Source organism: Aethina tumida, chromosome 4 (assembly GCF_024364675.1).
Source record: "Aethina tumida isolate Nest 87 chromosome 4, icAetTumi1.1, whole genome shotgun sequence".
NCBI lineage: Eukaryota > Metazoa > Arthropoda > Insecta > Coleoptera > Nitidulidae > Aethina > Aethina tumida.
The window spans coordinates 27270436-27295908 of NC_065438.1; the positions used below are offsets into that span (position 1 = coordinate 27270436).

General features: G+C 29.2%; 4 protein-coding genes and 2 long non-coding RNA genes across 10 annotated transcripts; all 6 read right to left on the reverse strand.

Annotated features, from left to right (window-relative positions):
• Positions 1-100: 100 nt before the first annotated feature.
• LOC126265255 (uncharacterized) lies at positions 101-1684 on the reverse strand. The gene is made up of 3 exons (XR_007547794.1): positions 1627-1684; positions 1535-1577; positions 101-1338 (listed from the first exon to the last, which is right to left on the reverse strand). It is a non-coding gene; the product is annotated as an uncharacterized LOC126265255 (long non-coding RNA).
• A 3286-nt stretch (positions 1685-4970) lies between these two features.
• On the reverse strand, positions 4971-6646 carry LOC109596422 (acanthoscurrin-2-like). The gene is made up of 3 exons (XM_020011966.2): positions 6564-6646; positions 6413-6458; positions 4971-5567 (listed from the first exon to the last, which is right to left on the reverse strand). The coding sequence occupies exons 1-3, from the start codon at positions 6567-6569 to the stop codon at positions 5119-5121; spliced, it is 501 nt and encodes a 166-aa protein (XP_019867525.1). The 5' UTR covers positions 6570-6646; the 3' UTR covers positions 4971-5118.
• A 7139-nt stretch (positions 6647-13785) lies between these two features.
• LOC109596411 (ctenidin-1-like) lies at positions 13786-14532 on the reverse strand. The gene is made up of 3 exons (XM_049966768.1): positions 14526-14532; positions 14021-14395; positions 13786-13820 (listed from the first exon to the last, which is right to left on the reverse strand). The coding sequence occupies exons 1-3, from the start codon at positions 14530-14532 to the stop codon at positions 13786-13788; spliced, it is 417 nt and encodes a 138-aa protein (XP_049822725.1).
• Positions 14533-15773: 1241 nt separating this feature from the next.
• Positions 15774-17061, reverse strand: LOC109596410 (uncharacterized). Its single transcript, XM_020011952.2, has 4 exons — positions 17056-17061; positions 16955-17000; positions 15925-16719; positions 15774-15867 (listed from the first exon to the last, which is right to left on the reverse strand). Exons 1-4 carry the CDS (start codon positions 17059-17061, stop codon positions 15848-15850), a joined length of 867 nt encoding a protein of 288 aa, XP_019867511.1. The 3' UTR covers positions 15774-15847.
• A 1027-nt stretch (positions 17062-18088) lies between these two features.
• On the reverse strand, positions 18089-21478 carry LOC109596409 (uncharacterized). Its single transcript, XM_049966769.1, has 4 exons — positions 21431-21478; positions 18845-18890; positions 18170-18796; positions 18089-18111 (listed from the first exon to the last, which is right to left on the reverse strand). Exons 1-4 carry the CDS (start codon positions 21476-21478, stop codon positions 18089-18091), a joined length of 744 nt encoding a protein of 247 aa, XP_049822726.1.
• Positions 21479-21833: 355 nt separating this feature from the next.
• Positions 21834-22508, reverse strand: LOC109596425 (uncharacterized). 5 transcript variants are annotated; one of them, XR_007547790.1, is made up of 4 exons: positions 22499-22508; positions 22399-22444; positions 22238-22333; positions 21834-21847 (listed from the first exon to the last, which is right to left on the reverse strand). It is a non-coding gene; the product is annotated as an uncharacterized LOC109596425 (long non-coding RNA). The 5 variants fall into 5 exon arrangements; XR_007547791.1 differs by lacking the exon at positions 21834-21847 and adding an exon at positions 21999-22012; XR_007547792.1 differs by lacking the exon at positions 21834-21847 and adding an exon at positions 22104-22117.
• Between the last annotated feature and the right edge of the window lie 2965 nt (positions 22509-25473).

Here is a 25473-nt window from a genome sequence, read left to right on the forward strand (position 1 = left end):
TACTAATAGTTTATTTCCAAAATCTTGAATGTCCTACTAATTTAATGTTTAATTAAAACCTTTTACTATCTGTCTCTTCCAAACACCAGCAAAATCCTGTAGTATTAGAAAACTTAGATAACACCTCCATATCTACCAGTACTATATTTCGAGTTCTCCATTCAGCTATCCAATATCTCCTCCAATTTTACTATAAACTTTATTTTACTACTAGAGTATTAAGAATATAATTTAGTAAAAACTAAAGTAAGTATCTAAAAATATTTTATAGTAAATTTAATATTATTTGAACAAAATTACAACTATGATATTTTATAATTTGATAGGTTCTCATGGAGAAAGATGGGGTGCACAACTTGGTTGTTGTAATGCTCAATTTCCTGGACCAACTGGAAGTATCCACGACTCTAAACCAGCACACTCCGTTACAAGATCTTCAATATCGGAGGAACCCGTGGATAATAGAAAAATTCATTTTGTTCTCAACCAATTTCCAGGACGTAAGGGCACAATTCACAGCAGCATATCGGCGTTTTCCGTAACTGGACCAATAGTGACACCTGATGGAGATGTTATAAATAAGCCAGTTCTAAACAGCTTTGGTAAAAATTACTAAAGTGTGCTATTTAAATTTAAATATTTAAAATTTAATTTGTATGAGAGTTGGCAGATAACAATGAAAAACCATTTTAAAAAGTGACACTGAAACTAAACTTCAACTCTGTGCTTAATATTCAGAAGTATATAAATTAATTTAAAACTAAAAATTTATAATTAATGTTACAATAATAATTATTATAATATTTAAGTGCCATCAATGAGATTTCTTCTAGTAAAACTTAGCTCTCTATATTATTTATTTGAAGTTTGTAGATAATGTAAAGATTGTATATTGAACTGTTTTTGTTAACTAGTCTTATATTATTAGATTATAGTCCTTCTGGAGAAAATTCCTATTTTGTCACTGAAAACTAGTCTTATACCTCGAAAATAAAAAATATTTTTTTGTCTGATGGCCCTTGTGATACAGTTATATTTATTTTAAAATAAAAACAAGATTTAATGTTTAAGCATTTATTTACTCATTTTCGGCAACAGGTTCATATGGAATTTAACCTAGGTGATAGCTGCCTCCACCACTACCACCTGAAATAACAACCATTATTATTTAGAAATGATTATACTAAAGGAGTAACTTACCTAATCCACCATATCCTCCATATGAAACGAGTCTAATTCCATGACCCCCATATCCACCTCCACTACCTCCGCCTCCAGATCCGCCTCCAGATCCACCTCCAGAACCTCCTCCGATTCCACCATATCTCAAATAGCCAGCTGCGAAGAAAACAATTTTTCTTAAATGTTTAGAGTAATATAAAATTCTGTAATATTAAACATCATTAATTAACTTAATGTCTACACTATGTGTTGATATTTTGTGAATACTTCAAATTTAGAAGTTTCGTACTTTTTGAAAATTAGTTTCCATTCGTCAAGTAAACATAATTTACAAACAAAAAACTTAACTCACCACTAGCAACTGCTAATAAAAGGGCAAATACGAATGCAACCAACTAAAAAGTAAATGATTAATTAAATGTTTAATTAATAAAATTTTCCCACCTTCATTCTTAATACTGTTCACTTCACTGCAATAATGAGTACCTACTGTTGTGTAGACTTAATATTTATACAAAGTCACATTTTTAAGAAAGGTGTAATTAAAAACTGAAAGATTATATGTATGTTAATAAGTATGTCATGTACGATGTGTTGTAAGGTGGTAATGTTACATTAACAATTGGTTTATGTTTTAATAAAATATACGCCCAAATTATTTTACTGACAAATTTACTGCTTGTATAGGATGTATATATACAGTTATTTCTACTTATTTGATATATTTAATATTTTAAAAATAATTTAACAAATAGAAATAATACTTTTCAGTCTAGACTATTGTAATAATAATAATAACAATTTAATAGTAGTATGATATACAAATTGACACAGCCGAATTAAATAAAGCACAGCCAAAAATATCAATATTAACAGTAGATATTTTTGGCTGTGCTGTAGGTAATTACATTTAACAGCATGTATTATTCATAAATTCATAAAATAAAATGGGTTACACTGGTTGCATAAAATAAATTACTATTTTCTGAATAATAGTATTGCATTAATAAAATGTGTGATTTATCAAATTATAGTATAATACTGTAAATTATAAAATTTACATATTACTATTTATATTTTTATGTTACAATAAAGGTATTAGTAACTGAAAATTGCATTATGAAAACAGCATTTTTTATGTTTACATCGAGAAACTTTGAATTTTAACATGATCTTAAGATCATGAAAAAATCTAAAATTCTGGTCTCTTACACTTTTTGTTATAAGTAAAATTACTTATAGCGAGAAAGTCGTGAAAAGACTAAAGTAATATTTAAATATACCAAACTATACATAAACAAGCCATACATCAGTGATGGGATGGTGATGTTTTGATGAATGATTAAAGCCACAATAAACAACTAATAGATATTGCAAAAAAGAGATAATTATCAACATTTAAAATTTTTAGAAAAATAAGACCAACATCTTCAGCAATTCTTGCTCATACATTTAGGTATACTGATTCTTATGACCATGTAAAAAAGTAGATGAGTCGCACACGGTCGATGTATTTAAGGTGACCTAATAAGTACAACCACAAGTTTTGTTTGTTTGATATTTCATCTTTTTATAGTAAACGGTTAGTTGTATCAAAAAATGCAAAAGGAACAATATAAAATGATAACACATAATAATTATTGCTATTAATATAGTTTTAAATCTATTTTTGTGTTTCAATTTAATAAGTATAATTAATAACTATTCTTAGTTTCTGTATTTTAAGGAATATGGTAATAATTTTGAATAGAAAAACTGAATCATCCTACATAATACGGTTACGTTGTTTGACAAATTGATTTGATTCGTGTCTATTATATTAACTTAAAATATTTTAAAGATATAAATATAATCACAAAATTTGCAATTTATATATTATGTTGTTATTAATTATACTGTTAATATTAACAAAAATTAAAAAAAAAACAATAAAATAAAATAGAAGGTAATTGGCACATTATTCCAATTCTTAAAATTTTTTATAGACTTACTAAAATTAAATTGTGCTTAATATATTATTATTTTACAGTTTCAGTACTTAAACGTAACTTAAACGTAAATTAAATATTTCAATTTTTATGATGATTTTTGAAAAATTAACAAATCCTTGTATCATAATTGATATCATTTTTATATATAATTATTTATATTATTAATTATAATTAATATGTAAAATCGCTTTATTCCTTAAAATACAAAATGTATTAATAGTAATTGTTATCGTATTAACTCGAAAATAGGTTTAAAGGTATTCTCGAGTTAATACGATAACAATTACTATTAATACATTTTGTATTTTAAGGAATAAAGCGATTTTTAACCACTCTGTTTAATAAAGTTATGTTGGGTATCAAAATTTATTTGATTCATATTTAAATACATCAATTTTAATTTTAATTAGTGAAATTATATAGATTTGTTTCAAATACAAGATATAATCATAGCAACATTTTTAATTTAAATATTTGTGTTACTGTACTGTTATTCATTAACTAAAATTTTCCCAAAAAATAAATGGTATTGTGCAATGTTTTATAGATTTAATCAAATTATATCGAGCATTGATATTTTATGCACAATTATTTTATACTTTTAATGTCTTATGAAGAATCTTAGTAGGATTTTATAATATTTTCAAATTCTGTATTTTTAAAAAATTAAAATATTCTTGTATCATAATTGAGAACATTTTTTTAGTTTCCTATAATAAACAATAATTAATTAATTATTTACTAGCAAATTAATATTAATAAAAATAGATTTTATATAAATATCATTCATTTTTAATTAATAATATATACATTTTTGAGTTAATAATAACAAAGTAACGATTTTAAAAATTGAAAAATGATTTTTTTGGTAATAAACTTAAATTATGCGCCAAATTGACTAGATTCGTAATCAAATATTTTATTTAACAATTTACTATAATAATTACTATTTATAGATTCTGTATCTTAAAGAGTTGGACATTAGTAATCAATATTTTTTGCAACATATTAAAATAATATCATAGAACAAAAGGTTCAATAATTCAACAACACTTGCAGTAATGTAGATACAATCACAGAACACCCATAAAATACAATACAATATAGGTATTATAATATGTTAATGACCACAGCAATAAGTATTTGCAATAAATAAAAAAATATTAGTATTGAAAATTTAAAAAAGTACCATGGAATTATAGTGTTTCTAAATGTTTAAGTTAAACAATAATAATAATTTAATAGTAATTTTAGATAATTTTTGGGACATCACAATAGATAATATATATAATTTAATCAAACAATATATTGTTTAATTGAGTTTTAACCAGAACAGATTAGTAAGTAGAAAAATTACCAATATCACTGGGGCTCAATTGCTAACTGCAATTCCAATCCATTCCCAGATCTCCAATCTTTCTCAATTGGTCTTGTTCCTTCGAATCCAGTTGACAGCATCTTTGCCTGCCTTGCGACATCTGGTTCAGTAAATCTATGTATGCCTGTCATAACATATATGTCTCTTTGTCATCCATATATGAGTTTCCATGTATGTCTGACATTTGGTCATGATCTTCGAATCGGGACCCGTAGAGGGGTTTTTAGTCGGTGGAAATCCGACACTGTCTGCGAATTCCACACTTTTTACGATATTTTCCTCTTTGTTCCGAAAAAAAAAGTTAAAAGGGATACTAATTTTATTTGAGCTATATTTTATATAGCTTAAAGGTTTTATTTTATTTTTATTTTAATATATAAATATGAAATTGGTAGAACTAAAAAATAAAAAATATTCGCTTAAAGTAAAAAAGTATATTTTACAAAGATGATAATTTACAAAATATACAGAGAGGGAGGGGAGACTTATATACAGATGAAATTTTGAAAATGGATTCTAAACATATTATCACGGATCTATGTGTATCGAGTTGGAGCTTGAATGGATTTACCACCATCCACCACCACCTCCGGATTTCCATCCGCCTCCGTATCCGCCGCCGTAGCCGCCGCCGTATCCACCGCCGAAGCCGCCGCCACCGCCGGATTTCCAGCCACCTCCGTAGCCACCGCCTCCGTATCCGCCGCCGCCGCCGCTTGGGACGATGACTTTGATGATTTTCACGGAACCGCCGCCGAAGCCGCCGCCGCCTCCGTATCCACCGCCGTAGCTTCCGCCACCGAATCCACCGCCGCCGGATTTCCAGCCGCCGCCGTAACCACCGCCGCCGAATCCGCCACCGCCGGATTTCCAGCCACCACCGTAGCCACCGCCGCCGAATCCGCCGCCGCCTCCGTAGCCACCGCCTCCGATCCATCCGCCGCTGGATTTCCAGCCGCCGCCGCCTCCGTAGCCACCGCCACCTCCATAACCACCGCCTCCGCTAAGGAAGCCGGCTGAAAATAAAGAAATTATATTACTTTTGTAATTCGGAACTGAAATAATTTCTTGTGAAGTTGAATATTAAGTGATAAATACGTGACGACCATTAAATGCCAGTGTAAAACATTAATATTTTATGTTGTATTTATCCTTTTATGGTTAAATATCGAGTAAAGATGAAAAATAATGGATTCCAAATTGTGTGAACAATCACTACTAATTTAAATAATTGGATTCAGTTTTGCAATTGTGTGATTACATAAACTGCTACCAATTGAACTGCATTAAACGACTATACGGTAATATATTTATATTAATGTTTATTTTTAATTACCTTTGTCTAATAAATTAAAGAGAAAATTATCCAAGAAAAATAAAAGAATCTTTATCAGTTTAAAAGGCTAATTTGATTTATATCTCGTTTTATAAGTAAAATAAATGCTATTTTATAACATAATGACCAAGTGACCTTTAGTTAATCATAATGCTGGTATGATGTACAGTGGTAATAGAAAGTGAAAAAATAAAGCCGCCATTAGCTGATAGATATGGCCTGAATTTTACAAAATTGTGTAAGATGAAAACGCCTTTCAGAATTGGAGTAAGATTTCCGGACAATAAATATGAACATTTCTTGATTAAAATTATATTTACTTAATGTTAAGGAATTAACGGTACTGTGAATTTGCCATAAAGTATCAGAGTTGATAAAAAATGTCAGTTTCAGACCAATCTTTAAAAAAAAAAGTTTCAATTGAAATTGCCACAAAAAATTAAAACAAAAATAAATTGTATTAGAGTAAAAAACAAGAGAATATTTTGAATAAAATTTAGAAAAGGTCTTAAACAAATATATTACCTTGGGCGTAGCTGGCGACTGCCACAACTAAAAGACAAACGAACACCTGAAAAGAAAAAGAGAAAAATAAAATTAGAACCACTTCACTTGAATGTGTATCATCCCACAACACTTGAACCGCACTAATATTTATAGGATATTGTTGTATTACCTTCATGTTTAATCCAGAAAGGTGACTGATACAAACCCCAAACTTCTGCACATATATATACAGGTGTGGTGAACCTTGGAGTGACCCCCTCTAATATTCGGTGCCATCCCCCATTTTTACCGGCATGCTAATCACCTCTTTGAATATAGAAGAGATTTACTGTCACTTTGAACCGTGCAATCTCCCAGTAATTTTAAATTTAAGATTTCAACGTCAAGTTATGCAATATTTATTGTTCATGGCAATGTGTTTTTTCGTGAATGAGACTCTAACATTGCCTCGGATGGTTTCGAACTTTAAACATCGCGTCTTTCGGTACTCTTGTGTAAATAATTGCTTAAATGAGTTTCGGTTTGTTGTGTAATGGTGCTGGTCATATTTTCCTATAAAGTTTTATTTGTCGGAAATTGAGCTTGTGTTAATTTAAGTGAAAATTAGTATTTTTTGTAAATTAATTTGTGTTTATCAATGCAAAATACTAATTTTATAAATGATATGTACGTATAGAAATTTAAATTTAACAAACATTGTTGAAAACTTTGTCTTATTAATTTATTTTTATTAAAATAAAAAGAAATTTATTAATTATATTTTTATATGTGATATTATTATACAACTATTTTAATCAATTTTCAAAGTAAATTATGTATTTTTTAAATTATTATTTAATTAAATTTTTTGTCTTACTCTAATGTATATTTTCAATTTTTCAATTACATTTTATAACTTATTTATTATTAACACAATTAGAATTATTATAATATTTAAATTTAAAATAAAAAAAATTATTAATTAATAATAAATAATTTATTATTAATGAAATATAATATAAAAATATAAAATAATTTTTTATGCAAATTTTATTCAGCACAATATATAATTTTGTTTACTTACGAAAAAATTAATTAGAAAAACTTTTCATACATTTAAAATTGATAATAATTATTAATAACTTTATAAAATATCTGGTATTTGCATGAAAAACACAATTAATTGTTGATTGTCATTTAAATTGTACATATATATTAATTATAATTGACAACTGTAAAAATGTCACATAAATTATTTTTGAAATTAACACAAAAAAAATTAAACAATTTCATTCGATAAATTTTATATAGCATAAAATATCAATCATATTTTGTTTACTAAGAAAAATATTATTAGAAAGATTTTTCATACACTTAAAATTGATTATAATTAAAAAATATTTTATAAAAACATACATTATGTAAGAATATCACTTACGTATTATTATTACAATTAACACAAAATAAAAATAAACAATTTCATTATTGTATGAATTTTATACAGCACAATATAATTTGTGATAATATTAATTAAAAATGTTTTTCAAACATATAAAATTGATTATAATTAATTAAACTTTATAAAAACGCAATAGATCGTTATTATTTTTATTAAGCAAAAAGGTTTTTATTTTATTTATATTTGAAATGAAAAAAATTATTTAATATATGTTATTTGCTTGGAAAAATAAATAATTAATTGATAATTGTAATAATTTGAATTGTATTGACAACTGTAAGAATATAACTTTTTTTATTACTAATGGAATTGAAATAATATGAAAATGAAAATTAACTAACTTTATTTTTATGTAAATTTCATACACATAAATTTGATTACGATTAATAAATAAAGTTATTATTATTCTTATATAGGCAAAAAGGTTTTTATTAAATTTTTATTTTAAATGAAAAAAGTATTTAAAATTTTGTATTTATATGGAAAAATAACTAATTAATATATACTTTAAACATAATGGATTATTGTTATTTTTACCTGAACAAAAATGTGTTATTCATATTTAAAATGAGAAAAATATTTAATATCTAGTATTTGTATAATCTAAATTACAAATTCAATTTTCAACAGTATTTTAATTAACAAATGGAAAAATAGTAATTAAAATTACCTTAAAATAAAAATTAAACGATTTCATTTTTGTATATGTTAGATATTATTTTATTACAAAATTATTAATTAAAAATATTCAAAAACTAAAATTGATTATAATTAGCAACTAAACAATCTAAATTGTACGTGTTTTTCAAATATATTTTAATTAACAATTGAAAGAATTTTATTTATTATTATTTTTGTAAAAACTTTATTCAGCACAATATACCATATTTTGTTTGTTAACAAAAATATACACATAAAATTTGTTATAATTTAATAAATACTTTATAAAAAATACTATTATTTATTATTATTTTTATTTTAGGTAAGTAAGGTATTTTTATTAATTTATTTTTGTTAAAAATATGTATCTGATATTTGCAAATATATAACTAAATGCTAATTATCATAATCAAAGTTGTACATTTTCATTTTTATAGTGTAGTATACAAATGTAAAAAAGACTTCCCATATATGTCAATAAAATTGATTATAATTAATAAAATTAATAATAATAATAATTAAAATATTAGTTTTTTATGATTTGGCATTAATGCATATAAATATAAAAATTGAATATGATAATGTATAATTGAAGTATTTTTTTCTTTTAAACTAAATATTAAGTTGACAAAAATTATTAAACAAATATTTCATTATGAAGGTATATTTAATTTTTATTATTATGATTATGGTTAACCATCGAAATTATATAAATTATACAATTAAATATCAGTCTGCTTTATTAAATTAGCGAAAGGAGATGAAAATATAAATATTTATTTAATGAGGAAATGTTTAGTTATGAATGAATTTAATGCTTTCTTGTGATTTGAACATAATTCAAGTAATAAGAAAGTCTTATGTAGAACGCAAATTTAATAAATTCCAATGGAAAATGTTAAGTGACAATTTGGTATAGAAATAATATTCTCCGCACATTAACAATTGATAGTTTCGGATCAATTAATATTTAATAGCTTAATTTGAGTTAGCCGCAACATAATAATTGTTAGAAAAAACATTGTGATTAACATTGCATGTCCACTTGAATGATTTAAAGAAGACTCCGGTCACTTTCTTAACCACAGATGTTACATAAATGAACAATTTTTGACACAGATTAAAGTTAAGTAAGAGTAGACCGTAAATAGTTTATAGATCAAATTGTCATCGAACTAGATTGTACACATCCTGATTAAATAATTTAAATGTTAAATTTTTAATGACTTGCCTAATTATGTGAACGAATATTTTTATATTAAGGTGTGAAAGATCTCAGGTTGCCCTAATTCAAAAGTGGTTTCAAATATCCTCAGCAACTAATTTTTTTATTGCATCTCATAAATCGCAAAAAATCATGTTCCAAAAGAAAAATATCGTGTTCATTTCTAAGAATTTTATAATGTAAATTGGTTCGAGTTAATTAGAAGAAGTAATTGTTTGCAACAACAATTAACTAAACAATGGAACTTTTGTGTGCGATGCCTTAACCTAAAAGTTATTGTTATAGTTTGAAAAAGCCGTGTTTAGTGTGTATTACCAAGAACGAAAATTAAATCATATAATGAAATCTGTTATGCAAACTGCGACTGCATTAAAATTCTCATCAGCGCACATGAGAATTAAATTAAATTACCTTGAAACATCTATTAAATACTTAAAATCTTCTGATTTCAGACTTACTCACTAGTCATTAATGTTGGGAAAAGCCATATTTAGCCTTCGATAACTGCAATTACCATCAAGGGATCAATCAGTCCACAAAATGCGATATTCATCTATGCAAATAGTTATTTCCTTTCCTGTTACCTTCTTCCTATCATAAACGGAAATCAGGAAACACTTATGATTAATAGGTTAATTGTTACTGAAATTAATAAAATAAAATTATACATATTGTTAATTTTATTTACTTTGATATGCCTATAAATATTTCCGATAACTTTTGTTTAAACTGTTGTTAACATTCATACGTTCATAAAACTGTTATTATATTTCAATAATAATTAATAACTTTTAATAGACCGCAAAAACATTAAACGAATTATGTAAAAGTCAAGGTTAGGAATGAATCTTTACGATTCCCACACTTCCCACTGGAATGTAACTTCAGTTAGATGAATCAGTAAATTTAATTTACGTTTTATTGATTTTATTAAAAATTTATATTGTAATTATGAAATAGAGTATCTTAATTATTTTTATCAAATGGATCATCAAAACACTTGTTTACAGGGTGAATCACGTAACGTATTCAGCTAAAAGAGACTTTAGTTGATAATTTATCATTGTAGGATGCTATTAATTGTTCCTTTATTTACTAAAATAGATGTCAGTTTAAAAATTGATTGTTGATTTAATATTTTGGACTACCATTAATTGCTCCTAATAGAAAACCCTTGTTAACATGTATACAAGAATGTATTTTTTAATATTTCCTTTGTAGGTACTTAGAACCTAATTAGTCCTTTAATGTGTAAATATTTTCTGAAAAAATTGAATGTCTCAAAAATAAATTAAGATAGAAAAACGATTGAATAAATTCAGAATTTTACGTTTAATAAAAAAATACAATCAATGCCAGATTTTGATGAATCAGAAATCATAGAGCATTTAAAATTTTTTGAAAAATAGATAACTTTTATGAATCATAAACAAAAAAAAAAATATTTAAGGATAACTTCTAAAAATATTTGATGGTTTTTAAATATATAAAAACATACAATAAAAATATCGATTTTCACAATTTCCTCTGAAATATATATTCAACTAGACGAATAAATAAATTGTGATACTAAAGCTAATATCTATTAAGAGAATTTCTTAATTATTTTTATCAAATGCATCATCACAGCATTTGTATATAGGGAGAGTTGTCATTGGACAATTGGATTAATTAGAAGTTTATACAGAATTAAAAGAGATATCAGTATGAAAATTTGGTTGCAATAATATTTATGAAAAACCATGTCAATGTCAGTTCTAAAAAATAAATCATTTATATAACAATTTTAGAATATTTTTTTCTATTCTAGTTCTCTATAATCCTTTAATGAGTCAGTAAGATAAACCATGATTATGATGATATTATACAGAATTTCTTATTATTATTTTTATCATATGTATCATCAAAACATTTATATACAGGATGATTTATCTTAGATTCATTAGTACACAGACATAAAACTGAAATTTTTATTGCTGATTCAATATTTTGGAATATTATTAATTCTTTTTTATAAGAGAGCCTTTTGTTAATATGTATAATCAGAATGAACAACATTACAATTGTTGGTAATTTTGATATAATAGTCATTCAAAATGTAAAAATTGTTTGAAAAAATTAAGAAATTCAAAAACAAAGTCAGATAAGAAAACGATATAAAATGTATCATAATTCAAAATTCCAACAATATTAATAAGATTTTATTAGGAAAAAAATTAATGTCAATTTCGTTTGTATCAAAATGACATATGTTATTACTGAATATTTTTAGAAAAATACATAACATATCATCATCAATATATATCCGTTTTTGGCCTACCTCTCTATTAACCCCTAATGAATCTGTAAGGTGAATCATCATTTATGTAAAAAATAATATTATTATTATATTACAGCAATATTTTAAGATGGTTTGAGATTACATGAATATTTGCTATAAAAGGTAACGAAAGATACCCACAATTCCTTCTGGAATGTATTTTCAGCTTGATGAATCAATAAATTTAATTTATCGTTCTGAAGTTGTTATATACACTGGGGGCTCGTGCGATTTGTGTTTAGTGAGGTAAAATATATACAACAAAAACATAGCCGCTTCTGATGTAATACCAAAAGGAGTATCGATTATGAGAATTGTTTAATTATTTTTACCAAATGCAACATCAGAAAATTTCTATATAAATTTTAATTGTTGCTTTAAATTTTTGAAATATTATTAATTAAGTTAGGAAAACAATAATAGACCCAGATTTTACAACAATATTTATAAATTTTCACTAAAAAAACAATGTTTCTGTTGAGCCAGTAGTAAAAATAGATAATATAAACAACAATTTCAGACTTATCTCTTTCTATTCTAGTTTTCTATAAATTTAATGAATCTGTAAGGAGAATTACCGTTTAGGCAAAAAGTACTTGTACCTTATCTTATTTTTGCAAAGCAATACAATTTCAGTCGAGGAGTTAAAAACAACATACATATCTGAAATTTTGATTGCTGATTTAATATCTTAGAGTTCCAATAATTGTTCCTGACAGGATGGTCTTTTGTTAACATGCATTTTAAGAATCAGACAATTTATTGAGAAAATATCTTAAAAATAAATTAAGATAGGTAATTATGGATTTTACGTAGTTTACAGCAATATTTATGAGGTTCCATTAGAAAATACTATATCGTTGCCAGTTGATGGTTTATGGTTGAACCATAAATGACACAACATTGATCATTTTTAGAAAAATAAATCACATAGGCAACAATTTTAGATTGCATAATATGAATCAACATTTATACAAAAGATTGATGTTACATTATTTTTAAGATAGTCATTGATTTTAAAATACATAAATAAGCAATAAAAAGAAAAAACTCCGTTATAAATGCATAATTTCACAATAAATTTTGTTTAGTTAACATTGATCAAATATCGAAAGTTTACACTAATTTAACGTTATGTTTAATATCCGGTATTAAACGATTTTTTAAACTTTTATCCATGTGTTTTTCTGCGAAATTTTAATTATGTATTTTTGAGTAAAAGTGACCTTTAGATATTACCTAAATGCTACAATGCAATTCGTGAGTAATTTTACAGTTTAATTTATTAGTGGCCTCTAAATAAATAACAAATTGTTTAGTTACATGATAATTTTAATTGACTTGGTTGCGGACAATCGATATTTGTAAATTGTTCTAAACTGTTAATTTAAAAAATTATTAATTTTTATTACCATTTTAAATTCTTGAATAGTAGTACTGTTAAATTTAACAAAATGATGAAATTTAATAGTATATTATATACATTTTATTTAAGTATGAACTATTATTAATAAAAATAGTAATAAATTTAAATATTTTGCATATTAATAAAATTGTTCAACTAAGAAAATGAGAAATATTTCATTAATTATACTTTAAAAAGAAGGGATAAAAATAAATAAAAATATTTATTTAACTAACAAAAAGTATATTTTCTAATATAGGAATTACATAATGTGCATACAAAAAATTTTTATAAAATTTGATGCCTACTTTAATTTTTGGAAAATTGAGCAACAAGGAAACTTTTACCACCATTTGCTGCCTCCGCCGCCTCCACCACCTTGAACAAAAATTAATTGTAAATATATTACCATTATAATTATTTAAATGAAAAAAGGGAATTGTTTTAAAATTAAAATATAATATAGTATAACTATAATTATTTAAATATTATTAAATCTTTTATTTAGTTAATAATTAATATTTTGTTTGTATCTTTAAACATAATGAAATTATCGAATAAAATTAAAGTAGCCTTACCTCCTCCGGATTTCCATGGTCCATATCCAGCTCCTCCACCGCCGCCACCTCCGGATTTCCATGGTCCAAGTCCCCCTCCTCCTCCACCGCCACCTCCCGATTTCCAGGGTCCGTAACCACCGCCGCCGCCGCCGCCGCCTCCATGGCCTCCTCCTCCGCCACCACCAGTAGGTACGAGAATACTGATTATTTTGTATCCTCCACCTCCTCCGCCGCCTCCTCCATGGCCTCCACCGCCACCTCCTCCTCCGTGTCCACCGCCGCCGCCTCCTCCTCCATGTCCACCGCCTCCATATCCACCACCGCCACCGCCGCCATATCCACCACCGCCGCCGCCTCCATATCCACCGCCTCCCCCGCTAGAGAAGATTCCAGCTAGAATGAAACAATGTTATATTTTTAATGAAACTGTAGTCATATTATTTAATAATGCACTTTCTGAACATTTTAAAATTGTTTTTTAGCCTGTAAAATGGATACATTTAATAATGGGGAACAATATTGCTTTCCATTTGTTTTATTTATTGCTGAAATGTTGACACATCTGAAGATAATTAAATTGCATTTAATTTTATTAGATATTTGTTATTACCTTGCACGCAACTTAGAGCAGTTACTGCCAATAATCCAACGAAAACCTGAAAAGAAAAGTAAATTACTTTAATTGCTGCACTTCACACCGCACCATTAACTGCACTTTTAGTATCTATCCATTTACTTAAAATAACATTGATGACAAATAAATGTTAGATTACCTTCATGTCAACTGAAGAGTCGTCACTGAATTAATGTCATTAGTGTTGCGGTATATATAGTACTAAAATAGAAACCCCTCTATGCACATTCTACCCCCCGTAAGCAAACAAGGAAGTATTAAAACGAAGATGTCTAGTATTTATGTAATGGTGAACCGATTCATTTTATGTTGTATAAAAGTTATTTGTGCAATATGCAATTGTGAATGCGATTTTATTCTTCTTTTCGAGACTGTCCGATTACTTGGTAATGGCTACCGAGAATTTACCAGTCAATGCACCAACCGCATGCTTTAATTGCAACACTTACTGGACAATGAGATATATTGCAGAAAATATAATTAAACTAATGTTAAAATTTATATAATCATAATTAAATCTATATTATATTTGATTGAATTTGTTTTAAAATTAATTAATTAATCTGTATTATTACATTCTTTGACTTTTTTTACTACTAAATTGTATTGGCCAGATGATATATACGAAAAGAAAAAATTGTAGTGCGTAAGCAAATTATAAGAAATGTCTTAAATTTAAATCAACAACATAATAATCTTGGTACATTTGGCTTATGACCTTTGCATGTACTTATACTTTAATTACTATATTTTAATTAAAATCTTTCATACCAATGACTACTCCCAGTTTTACACTTTAAAAGTCTTACTATTTCTTTATTGACAATGATGGTTTCATTGGATTTAAAATTATTTTTTTAGTCCAACATGTTAGAATTATTACTTCTGATATTATTATTTCTATTCATTAAACAAATTATTTCTTAATATAAGGAATAAAAAATCATATTGTGAATAATGTAAATTAAAATTTTTAATATATAATATATAAAGTAGTATTGAGACTGTTAATATTGACGAAATTTTTTATGGGAGTGTGTAATTTTTATGGCTATAATATGTGTTATATTATGGGAATAGCCTTCAGAAAGGAGAATTTGGTCATAAAAATAACAACAATGTTTATATTTTTTACAATTCATTTAATAAAAACATTAACAAAAATAAATTATTGAAGATATAATAAAAATATTTCGTTGTTTCAGCAAGGTTTACCATTTTCCGGAGCTACCTAAAAAAACAAGTATTTTAGTGGTATGGGACGTGTGATGTATGGTAAAATTCTTACCTCCATAACCACCTCCAAATCCACTTCCGCCTCCGTATCCACCTAATCCACCTCCCAATCCAATGGAACTTCCTCCATGTCCACCGTATCCACCTCCTAGCCCACCGGAACTTCCACCAAGACCACCCAATCCCCCAATTTTCACAACTTTGAAGCTACTTCCTCCGCTGCTACCTCCAAATCCACCAATACTGCCACCGTAGCCGCCGGAACTGCCTCCATATCCGCCAAATCCTCCAGAGATGCCTCCTAAGCTGCCAGAACTGAGTCCATGGCCGCCGAATCCTCCTGAAATACCTCCTAAACTACCGGAACTGAGACCATGTCCACCGAATCCTCCGGAAATGCCTCCTAAACCACCGGAACTCGACCCGTGTCCACCGAATCCACCTCCAATACCGCCGAAACTTCCTCCATATCCGCCTCCCAGTCCTCCTCCGCTTCCTCCATGACTAATGATACCACCTCCCAATCCGCCACTTCCATATCCGCCTCCTAATCCACCGCTACTTCCACCGTGACTGATAATGCCACCTCCCAAACCGCCACTTCCGTATCCACCTCCTAATCCACCGCTACTTCCACCGTGACTGATAATTCCACCTCCCAATCCGCCACTTCCATATCCACCTCCAATTCCACCGCCACTGCTTCCGTGACTGATAAGGCCACCTCCAAATCCGCCACTTCCATATCCACCTCCTAATCCACCGCCACTGCCTCCGTGGCTGATAAGACCACCTCCCAAACCACCACTTCCGTATCCGCCTCCTCCGCCTCCGGAAAGGATTCCAGCTGAAAGTAATTTTAATTACAATGCATTGTGTAAATAATAAGTTATTAAAAACTAGTGCAATTTAAATCAACTTTTTATTAAACTTTTCCAATTAAAATATCAAAGTGAAACTTTTACTTTTTTATTTTGCCATCTAATTAATTAAGAATTTTTTGTTCACCTCTCATTTCATAAATTATTTATAAATCAAGTTTTTTATATACACAAACACAAAATGTTAATCTAAATTATTACCTTTAGTGAAGCTCAAGGCACTTAATGCCAATGCACAGACAAATACCTAGAAAAGAAACTACATTTAAAAAAAGAAAAGGAGACTTCGCTCTCGATATTACCTTCATGTTTGTTCACAAATGACTACTGATGTGATACCCCAAATCTCTCCTCTATAAATATGAATTTTTATCCCCATTTAAACGATTACATTCTAATTATAAAAATCAACCCATCAGAAAAGGAAACGAAATTTGGAGTAATGATGATGTAATGTGAAATTGGTTGATTTTTTTAACCAAATCAGATTTTTTGCAATGGGCGTGTAAACAGATATTTAACAATTAAAAATAATTAAAATATAAAAGAAATATAATTAGATTTTTAATTTAAGAATTATTTTATAAAATACTGAAGGGGAGGAAATGGATTGTTTGTAAAGTACAATGAAACAAATAAGAAAATATTGTTGTAGATGTTTATTTTTTATTACATTAATTGATAATTTTTAAGTATATATATATATATATATAAATTTATATTACTAAACAGAAAGAATAATATTTTATTAATTTCATATGACTACTCAACATATAAAACATTCCTTTTAATCTTTTATTGTCTTTGTTTGAACAATTAAAATGCTTATTTTTCAAGGAAGTCATTATTCAATAAGTTGTAATAAAACGGGTCATAAAAACTTTATGCTTCAAAAGGTTGTCATTATCAATGACTCGCCACAAAAAGTTTGCATTTTTGCAGTTTGAGTTAAGCATCGTAAAAAGTAGCCTTAATAAATAACAATTTAATTTAAACAATAATAATTCAATATTCAATTCAATATTTTAGTACAAAATAATATAAAAAAACTATTAAATTATAATAATTATATTTATTTGGTTTAAATACAGATTCATAATTTCAGGCTTTGATAATAAAAGATTTAATTTTTCAACGTTTTTTTTTTAATATTTATGAAATAAGTATTTTAATTACTTAATAAATTTGAAAATTCCATTGGGAATTTGTGATAACTTTATTAATATTTTGTTAATATAACAACGTTTTTAAACTATAAACAAAATTATGAATATTTTTATATACACACATTAAAATTTCTTTTCCAGTAAAAATGTAATAGATTGCCAATTAAAATTACCATTTTCCGCCACCGCCACCTAAAAGTAAATTTAAACACATTTTATACCACACTATGAATTGAATAAGAATATTTACCTCCATGGCCTCCACCGAATCCACCTCCGCCACCGCCTCCATGACCTCCAATTCCGCCACCACCTCCGCCAATAGGTACAAGTATTTTCACAATTTTATATCCTCCTCCTCCTCCTCCTCCACCACCGCCGCCTCCATGTCCACCGAGTCCGCTTCCACCATGACCTCCTCCAAAACCGTGACTTCCTCCAATTATAATTCCACCGCCTCCATGTCCTCCAAGCCCGCCGCCGCCGTGACCACCTCCAATGGAAATGCTACTTCCTCCATGTCCTCCAAGTCCACTGCTGCCGTGACCACCTCCAATGGAAATGCTACTTCCTCCATGTCCTCCAAATCCACCACCGCCGTGGCCTCCCCCAAGTCCTCCAAAACCATGACCTCCCCCAATAACAATTCCACCGCCTCCATGTCCGCCAAGTCCACCGCCGCCGTGACCACCTCCAATGGAAATGCCACCACCTCCGTGGCCACCACCGATTCCGCCACCACCACCTCCGTGGCCTCCTCCAAGAGATCCGATGACAATGTATCCTCCACCTCCATGGCCACCTAGGCCTCCGCCGCCACCTCCTCCATGTCCTCCGAGACCACCACCGCCGCCACCTCCTCCGTGTATGAATCCAGCTGAAATTGATGGTTTACAAAAAATTCTGACGAATTAACAACAATTACCTTTAGTGAAACATACTCCAGTTAATACCAGAACACATACAAGCACCTGAAAGTTGATGAATTATTTAAAAATTAGAAATTGCATCAACACGACACTAATTATATTTGAATAACAATTTCATTGTTAATTATATGTAAACATCGAATTACCTTCATGTTTGAAGAATAAACTGCACTGATTGAATACCCCCAAATGCAGGTCTATAAATATCAAAATGTATCCCCATTGAGTTACATTCTAACTATTGTTCCATTAAATGAGGAAATGCAGTTAATTGCAATGCACATAAAATTATATAATTTTAAATACACATTTTTATTATAAAATCGAATTTATCAAGCAAAACCGATGTGTGCATTTACAAGTAGATTTCTTGGTTAATAAATTGATTAACAAAATATATGCATACATGCAAATCTTTAAAGATGATGAAGCCAACCAGCAGACAATTTGCCATCTGTTGTTTCAAGAATTTTTGTCCATTAGTATTTCAACTTTATAACCTTTTAATTTTGAGATAATAAAATTTCTATAAGAAAGAAAAAGTATTTAATTAATATTCTTATATGAATCGAAACTAATTTAGTATGATGTGAAGGAAATAGTTGAGCATGTCTGAATTTTCTTAATTGCTTACAGCTGTGGCGAGAGGTCATTCTATTCTATAGAATCTACTCTCTAAAGTACTTGAAATAGTGCTCCACATATTGTACTTAAATAGGGATTATGGTGGTTTAAGAGCTTTATAAATAGTTGCTCTTATTATCACCATGTGGCAATTTAAATAGAGTCAATAGTACAAAAGTTAAGGATATTAAACTATTAACAGGCCATTCCGAAACTTGCATTTAATCAACGACTCTAAGCAACAGCGACTGAATGGGCAAGGTCTTATGCTCACTAGGTGGAGAATGGAAATCTGTACTTTTCACATATGGAAGTATAATTGAACTGTATAATTATGATCGTCGAGTTTACGCTTGGTCCAGACGAGGTGTCCCATTAAATCGTCCAAGAATTCAAGAATTTTATCCATTTCAAGAAGGTTCCATAGTGGTATGGGTAGGAATTTATTATAAGGGCTGTACAAAGTTGTACATACGAGCCCTGTCTGAGTGAACTAACAAAAATAGATTTTTTTATAAGTGTAACATGTTATAGAAAAAATTATAAAAACTAGAAAACATGCACGATTGAGTCTTTTACTGTCTGTCGTGCATGATGTCTCTCTCAAGATTCAGACAGATCAATGCTTTTCACTCTGTACCTTTTCTACTTATTACCGTCTAGAAATATCACAACATAGTATCAACTAATGTATGGCAATTATCCGTAATAAAATTGTTTCAAATTTTTTGGAGACGAGCACGCAGCTCTTGGTAGGTCGTTAGGGAATGTGACAGGTGATTTCTCTTCACGATATTCATGAAAATGTTTAAAAAATGCTCCAATAACATGTAAATAGACGACCAAACGCATATTTAAAAAAAATGTTTATTTATTATGAAATAAATTCAGAAATTTCGTATTTTGAATAGTTGGACTCACTTCACTGTGACAGGGCTTGCATATCAAAGCACGATAACCTGGCGATGTACGCAAGGCACACTGTATATTGTATACTACCATTTTTTCAAGTTGAATTGAATAACTTCATATAAAGCAAAATAGAGGTGTCAAGTAGATATCGATTCCCATGAATGTACTAAATTTTTTTAATGCATTTAATCAAAAATAAAAATTGCTAATTTTGTTTAATTTAAATCGTGTATATTTTTATTAAATTTTATTTTTTTATTTTTTAGTATATATACTTTTTTTAGTATTCCTAATTTATGAATATAAGCTTATTTATTAAATGTAAGTTATTGATTGAAGTTCAATCATTTATAACAAGATAGGTTAATTAAAGTTTTTCACATAAGAGAATTTTAAATTAACGATTTTTAATAATCGGTTTATGAAATGTCACTTTTATTTCTGCATTTAATTCTTCATTAATGTTAAATCTTAATCGAAATTAATTTGATGTCTTCGATTTAGCTACATGCCATCAAACAAATTCTCAATATACTTTCACCATTTTTTGCTTCCTCAGTACATTCATCAAAATTTAAAAGTTGTTGTGATAATTAAGTAAAAAACTTCTATTTTCACTTTCTTATCGTGTCGATTTCAATTTCTCAGAGTCTTTCGTGAACTATTATTCTATAATATCTTGATAAGTAATTTATAAGCGTTAGTCAATAAATATAAATTATGAATTATTTAAATGCAAATTTTACATATATACAATAATACTCTTAATTATTAATTATACGTATATAAATAATTTATATGAACAGTATTTTCACATAATGTTAATCAAAAATAAGTCATAAAGTTTTTATTTTAAATTTATTACGTTAAAGTATCACAAATTATAACAATCTTAATTAATGAGGAACATTTAATAAAAAAAAAGTTATTCATTCAGGTTGACGTCAAATAGTGATAGTATTCTACCATTTCCCACCTAATCCTCCTAAAAAATAAAATAAGTGTTTATTTAAAATATGATCATTCTTTCTCTAAAATGTACTTACCTCCGTGACCTCCAAATCCACCACTTCCACCAAATCCACCTCCTCCATGACCTCCTAGTCCACCGCCACTTCCTCCATGGCTGCCACCTCCAAATCCACCACCACTGCCGGTGGGAACAAGAACTTGTACAACCTTAAAGCCACCACTCCCGCCTCCGGCGCCCCCATGTCCTCCGAATCCACCACTACCACCATGACCTCCGAGTCCTCCGATTCCATGACCGCTCGATCCACCTCCAAATCCACCGCTTCCATGGCCTCCAAAACCGCCGCTTCCATGACCTCCAAATCCTCCGCTACCGTGACCACCAAGTCCACTGGCTCCATGACCCACTGAGCCACCTCCAAATCCACCACTTCCGTGGCCTCCAAGTCCTCCACTTCCATGGCCTCCTAAGCCACCTCCAAATCCACCACCTCCGTGGCCTCCAAGTCCTCCACTTCCATGGCCTCCTAAGCCACCTCCAAATCCACCACTTCCGTGGCCTCCAAGTCCTCCACTTCCATGGCCTCCTGACCCACCTCCGTGGCCTCCAAGACCTCCGCCTCCATGTCCTCCTAAGCTGCCTCCAAATCCACCACCTCCGTGGCCTCCAAGTCCTCCACTTCCATGGCCTCCTGACCCACCTCCGTGGCCTCCAAGTCCTCCGCCACCATGACCTCCTAAGCCGCCTCCAAATCCACCACCTCCGTGGCCTCCAAGCCCTCCGCCACCATGACCTCCTAAGCCGCCTCCAAATCCACCACCTCCGTGGCCCCCAAGTCCTCCACTTCCATGGCCTCCTGAGCTACCTCCAAATCCCCCACTTCCGTGACCTCCAAGCCCACCGTCTCCATGGCCTCCTAAATCATCGCCAAATCCATCACTTCCGTGCTCTTCACTTCCTCCGAGAAGGATTCCCGCTATAATTGTTACAATTGAAAGTATTATATCCTTTTATACAAAAATATTAACGATGATTAATTACCTTTAGTGAAGTTTAAGGCAGTCAATGCCACTATGCAGACAAACACCTAAAAAGGAATAATATTAAAATCACCGTTGAACATTGAACTTAATATTATTACCTTCATGTCTGCACAAAAGTATGCACTGATCAATACTCTGGAGCAACCGTCTATAAATATATATTTTATCCCCATTCATGTATACATTCTAAATTTCATTCATTTAAAATAGGAAATGGCTTCAACAAAATTATAAAAAATACCATAACACCGAGTTAATTCAATCTTTTCCGTCTATTGAAATAAAATTATTGAAGCATCCATTATAATTTTATGTAGTTTATTAAATATATATATATATATATATATATATATATATATATATATATATATATATATATATATATATATATATAGATATTCTCTTGTCGAAGAAAGTGCTGAGGAAATAAGCTTTATTTAATTTAATTAAATTTTTCTCTCCCAAATATTATAAATTCAAACTTTAGAAAAATTCAACAAAATTCATAAATAAGTTTAGTTGACAAAATTGATCTATCTATTTTATAAAGAATGAATGACTAATATGGCCAGAATTAAAATTTCACAAAAATAAAATTAAAATTAACATGGATAAATACGGATATTAGTAATACGTAACTATTTTATAATTAATTAGGTACGTAACTATTTAATAATTAATTATTAGTATTATTACTAATTATTATGTTAGGTAGCCGAAAAAGTAAATTACGTTTTAACGTAATAATCACCATTGTAATGAATTTCTTGTTAACGTTCTGCAAGTAATTTCATACATCCTGAAAGAAAATTTTTTGAAATTAAAGAAAATATGGACCCCAGTTTTGACCTCTTCTTAAATAAATCGTTCCCGTTACCGAAAAATTTTGAGAATAACAAATAATGATCATATGGAGAAAAATGGCATATAAGGCTCATTAAACATTTTGTAACTTTCTTTAGGTCTTTAATGCGGTATGTGGTCTTGCGTTGCCATGAATATATCTATTGAATAAAGAAGTTCATCTTTAAGTTTTTCCCAGGTTCTATATCTTCAACTCATTGTCGTAGAGAATTGTCTCATTAAGTCTATTTTCATTTTATGTGGAATAAATTTGTCTAATTTTTTAATGAGATTCACTGAGTGACATCTGTTACTGATGATTGGATTCATCGCCGTTTAATGATTTGCCTTCGATATATTTATTCTGTAACACTTTACCGCAATAAAAATGTTTTCTTTTATATTAGTTTTACTATTATCAGAGGACTATTAATGATAATAATGACATTAATTAGCTTAAATTAGTTTTTTTAATGTTTCCCTTCATGAAATTTGGCACTTTATTTCCATATCGCTAAATATTTAAACGTTAATATTTTCGTTGACCTTTAAATGTGGTTTGATGAGATTTTGTCAGATATAATTTCCTATTTTAGGTAAATATCTATATTTTATTATTTGACTTTAACATAAACAAATATTCTATAAATTTATTAAAATAACACAAGTTGGTCCATCTAAAACATACTACGAGGTAGTTATTACAAGGTGAGGAAGAACTTTTCGAGAAAATATATAAATATGAAAACAGATAATATTTATTTGTCAAGGAGACAACATTTTATCCAAAAGTATAGCCTCTAGTACCTTAAAGTACCCTAGTATGGTCGTCATCCCTCAATTTTATTCAAATAATACTTCATTAAAAAAGCCTGTTAACTCCTTATAAAGTAATTCTTGAAAATAAATACTATCAAAATCGAATAGAAAATTATGGGGTTTGAAATATGAACAATAAAAATTCATAAATCGATTGTTTGTTGTGTGTTTTCTTGACGAATATATTGTCTTTCTGAATCCTTTAATAAAACGTCACAATTGTCGTTACTGAGCTGATCACAATTTTAAGGAATTTCCAAGAGACACACACACAACAGCCCTAGAAGTAGCATATATGGGTTGGTATTTAGGAAAATTGCTTTTTTCCTTCCAGGAAATTTAACAGGCAATTATTCATCGAATCATCACATAATGCTGTTGACACATATCATAGAGAATGACTCTGCACACAATGAACACGAACTGATCCTTCACTAAGTCGAAGCTCCATCGCATTACTCACAAAGTGTGTGCAATTAATTAAATGATACGTTTCTAGGACGCTGCATAGGACGACTATGTGCAGTTGAGTAGCTCCATTGGATATGTGAGCCAACTCCTAGTTTTTTTTTCTGGGAGTATATGAAGTCCCGAAATGATACCGTAAGAGCTTCAAAATGTACGACAATGGTTTGAAGATATCTGTATCACTACATGCACGTTGACGGACAACAGTTGTGAATATTTGTTTAACTAATACATAAGTTTTTAAGTAACATTAAATCGATTTAATTTGGACATGACACCTTCACTTAGATGGTTGAAGGCTTTGCTATATTTTTTTATTAAAATGTTGTCTTCCTGAGAAAAAAATTGATTTATTCTCCTATTTTGTGGAAAAGTTCTTTCACAACCTGTAATGCTCCGCAGTACGTTTTTAATCCAGTATATTATATTTTTTTCCTATTTAATTATTTGACAAAGAAAAAGAGTTCTTTATTCAATAAAATCTAAATCATTCTGAGATGTAGATGATATAAATTAGGTAATAATTTAGAAAATGTTTTCTTCAAAATTTGTGGTAAATATATGTTAGATGCAAAATAAAACACAATATTAACTAAAAATACTTTATTTCCTATGGCATAAGTAACAGAAATAACAACAATATGTAATTATGAAGATAATTTTGATAAAAATGATTGGATAAAGTGTGTTGAAATGATTTATTTACAATGTGAATTTCCCATGAAGATTAGGAATTTAAGAAAATTACCATTTTCCGAAACCGCCGCCGCCTGAAGAATAAAATTATAATATAAAATTTAATATTTTAAAGAAAACAGCTTCTATGTTTTACCTCCATATCCGCCGCCTCCGTGGCCTCCAAATCCGCCACCACCTCCGTAGCCACCGCCTCCGTGTCCTCCAAATCCACCGCCGCCACCACCGTGGCCACCGCCTCCAAATC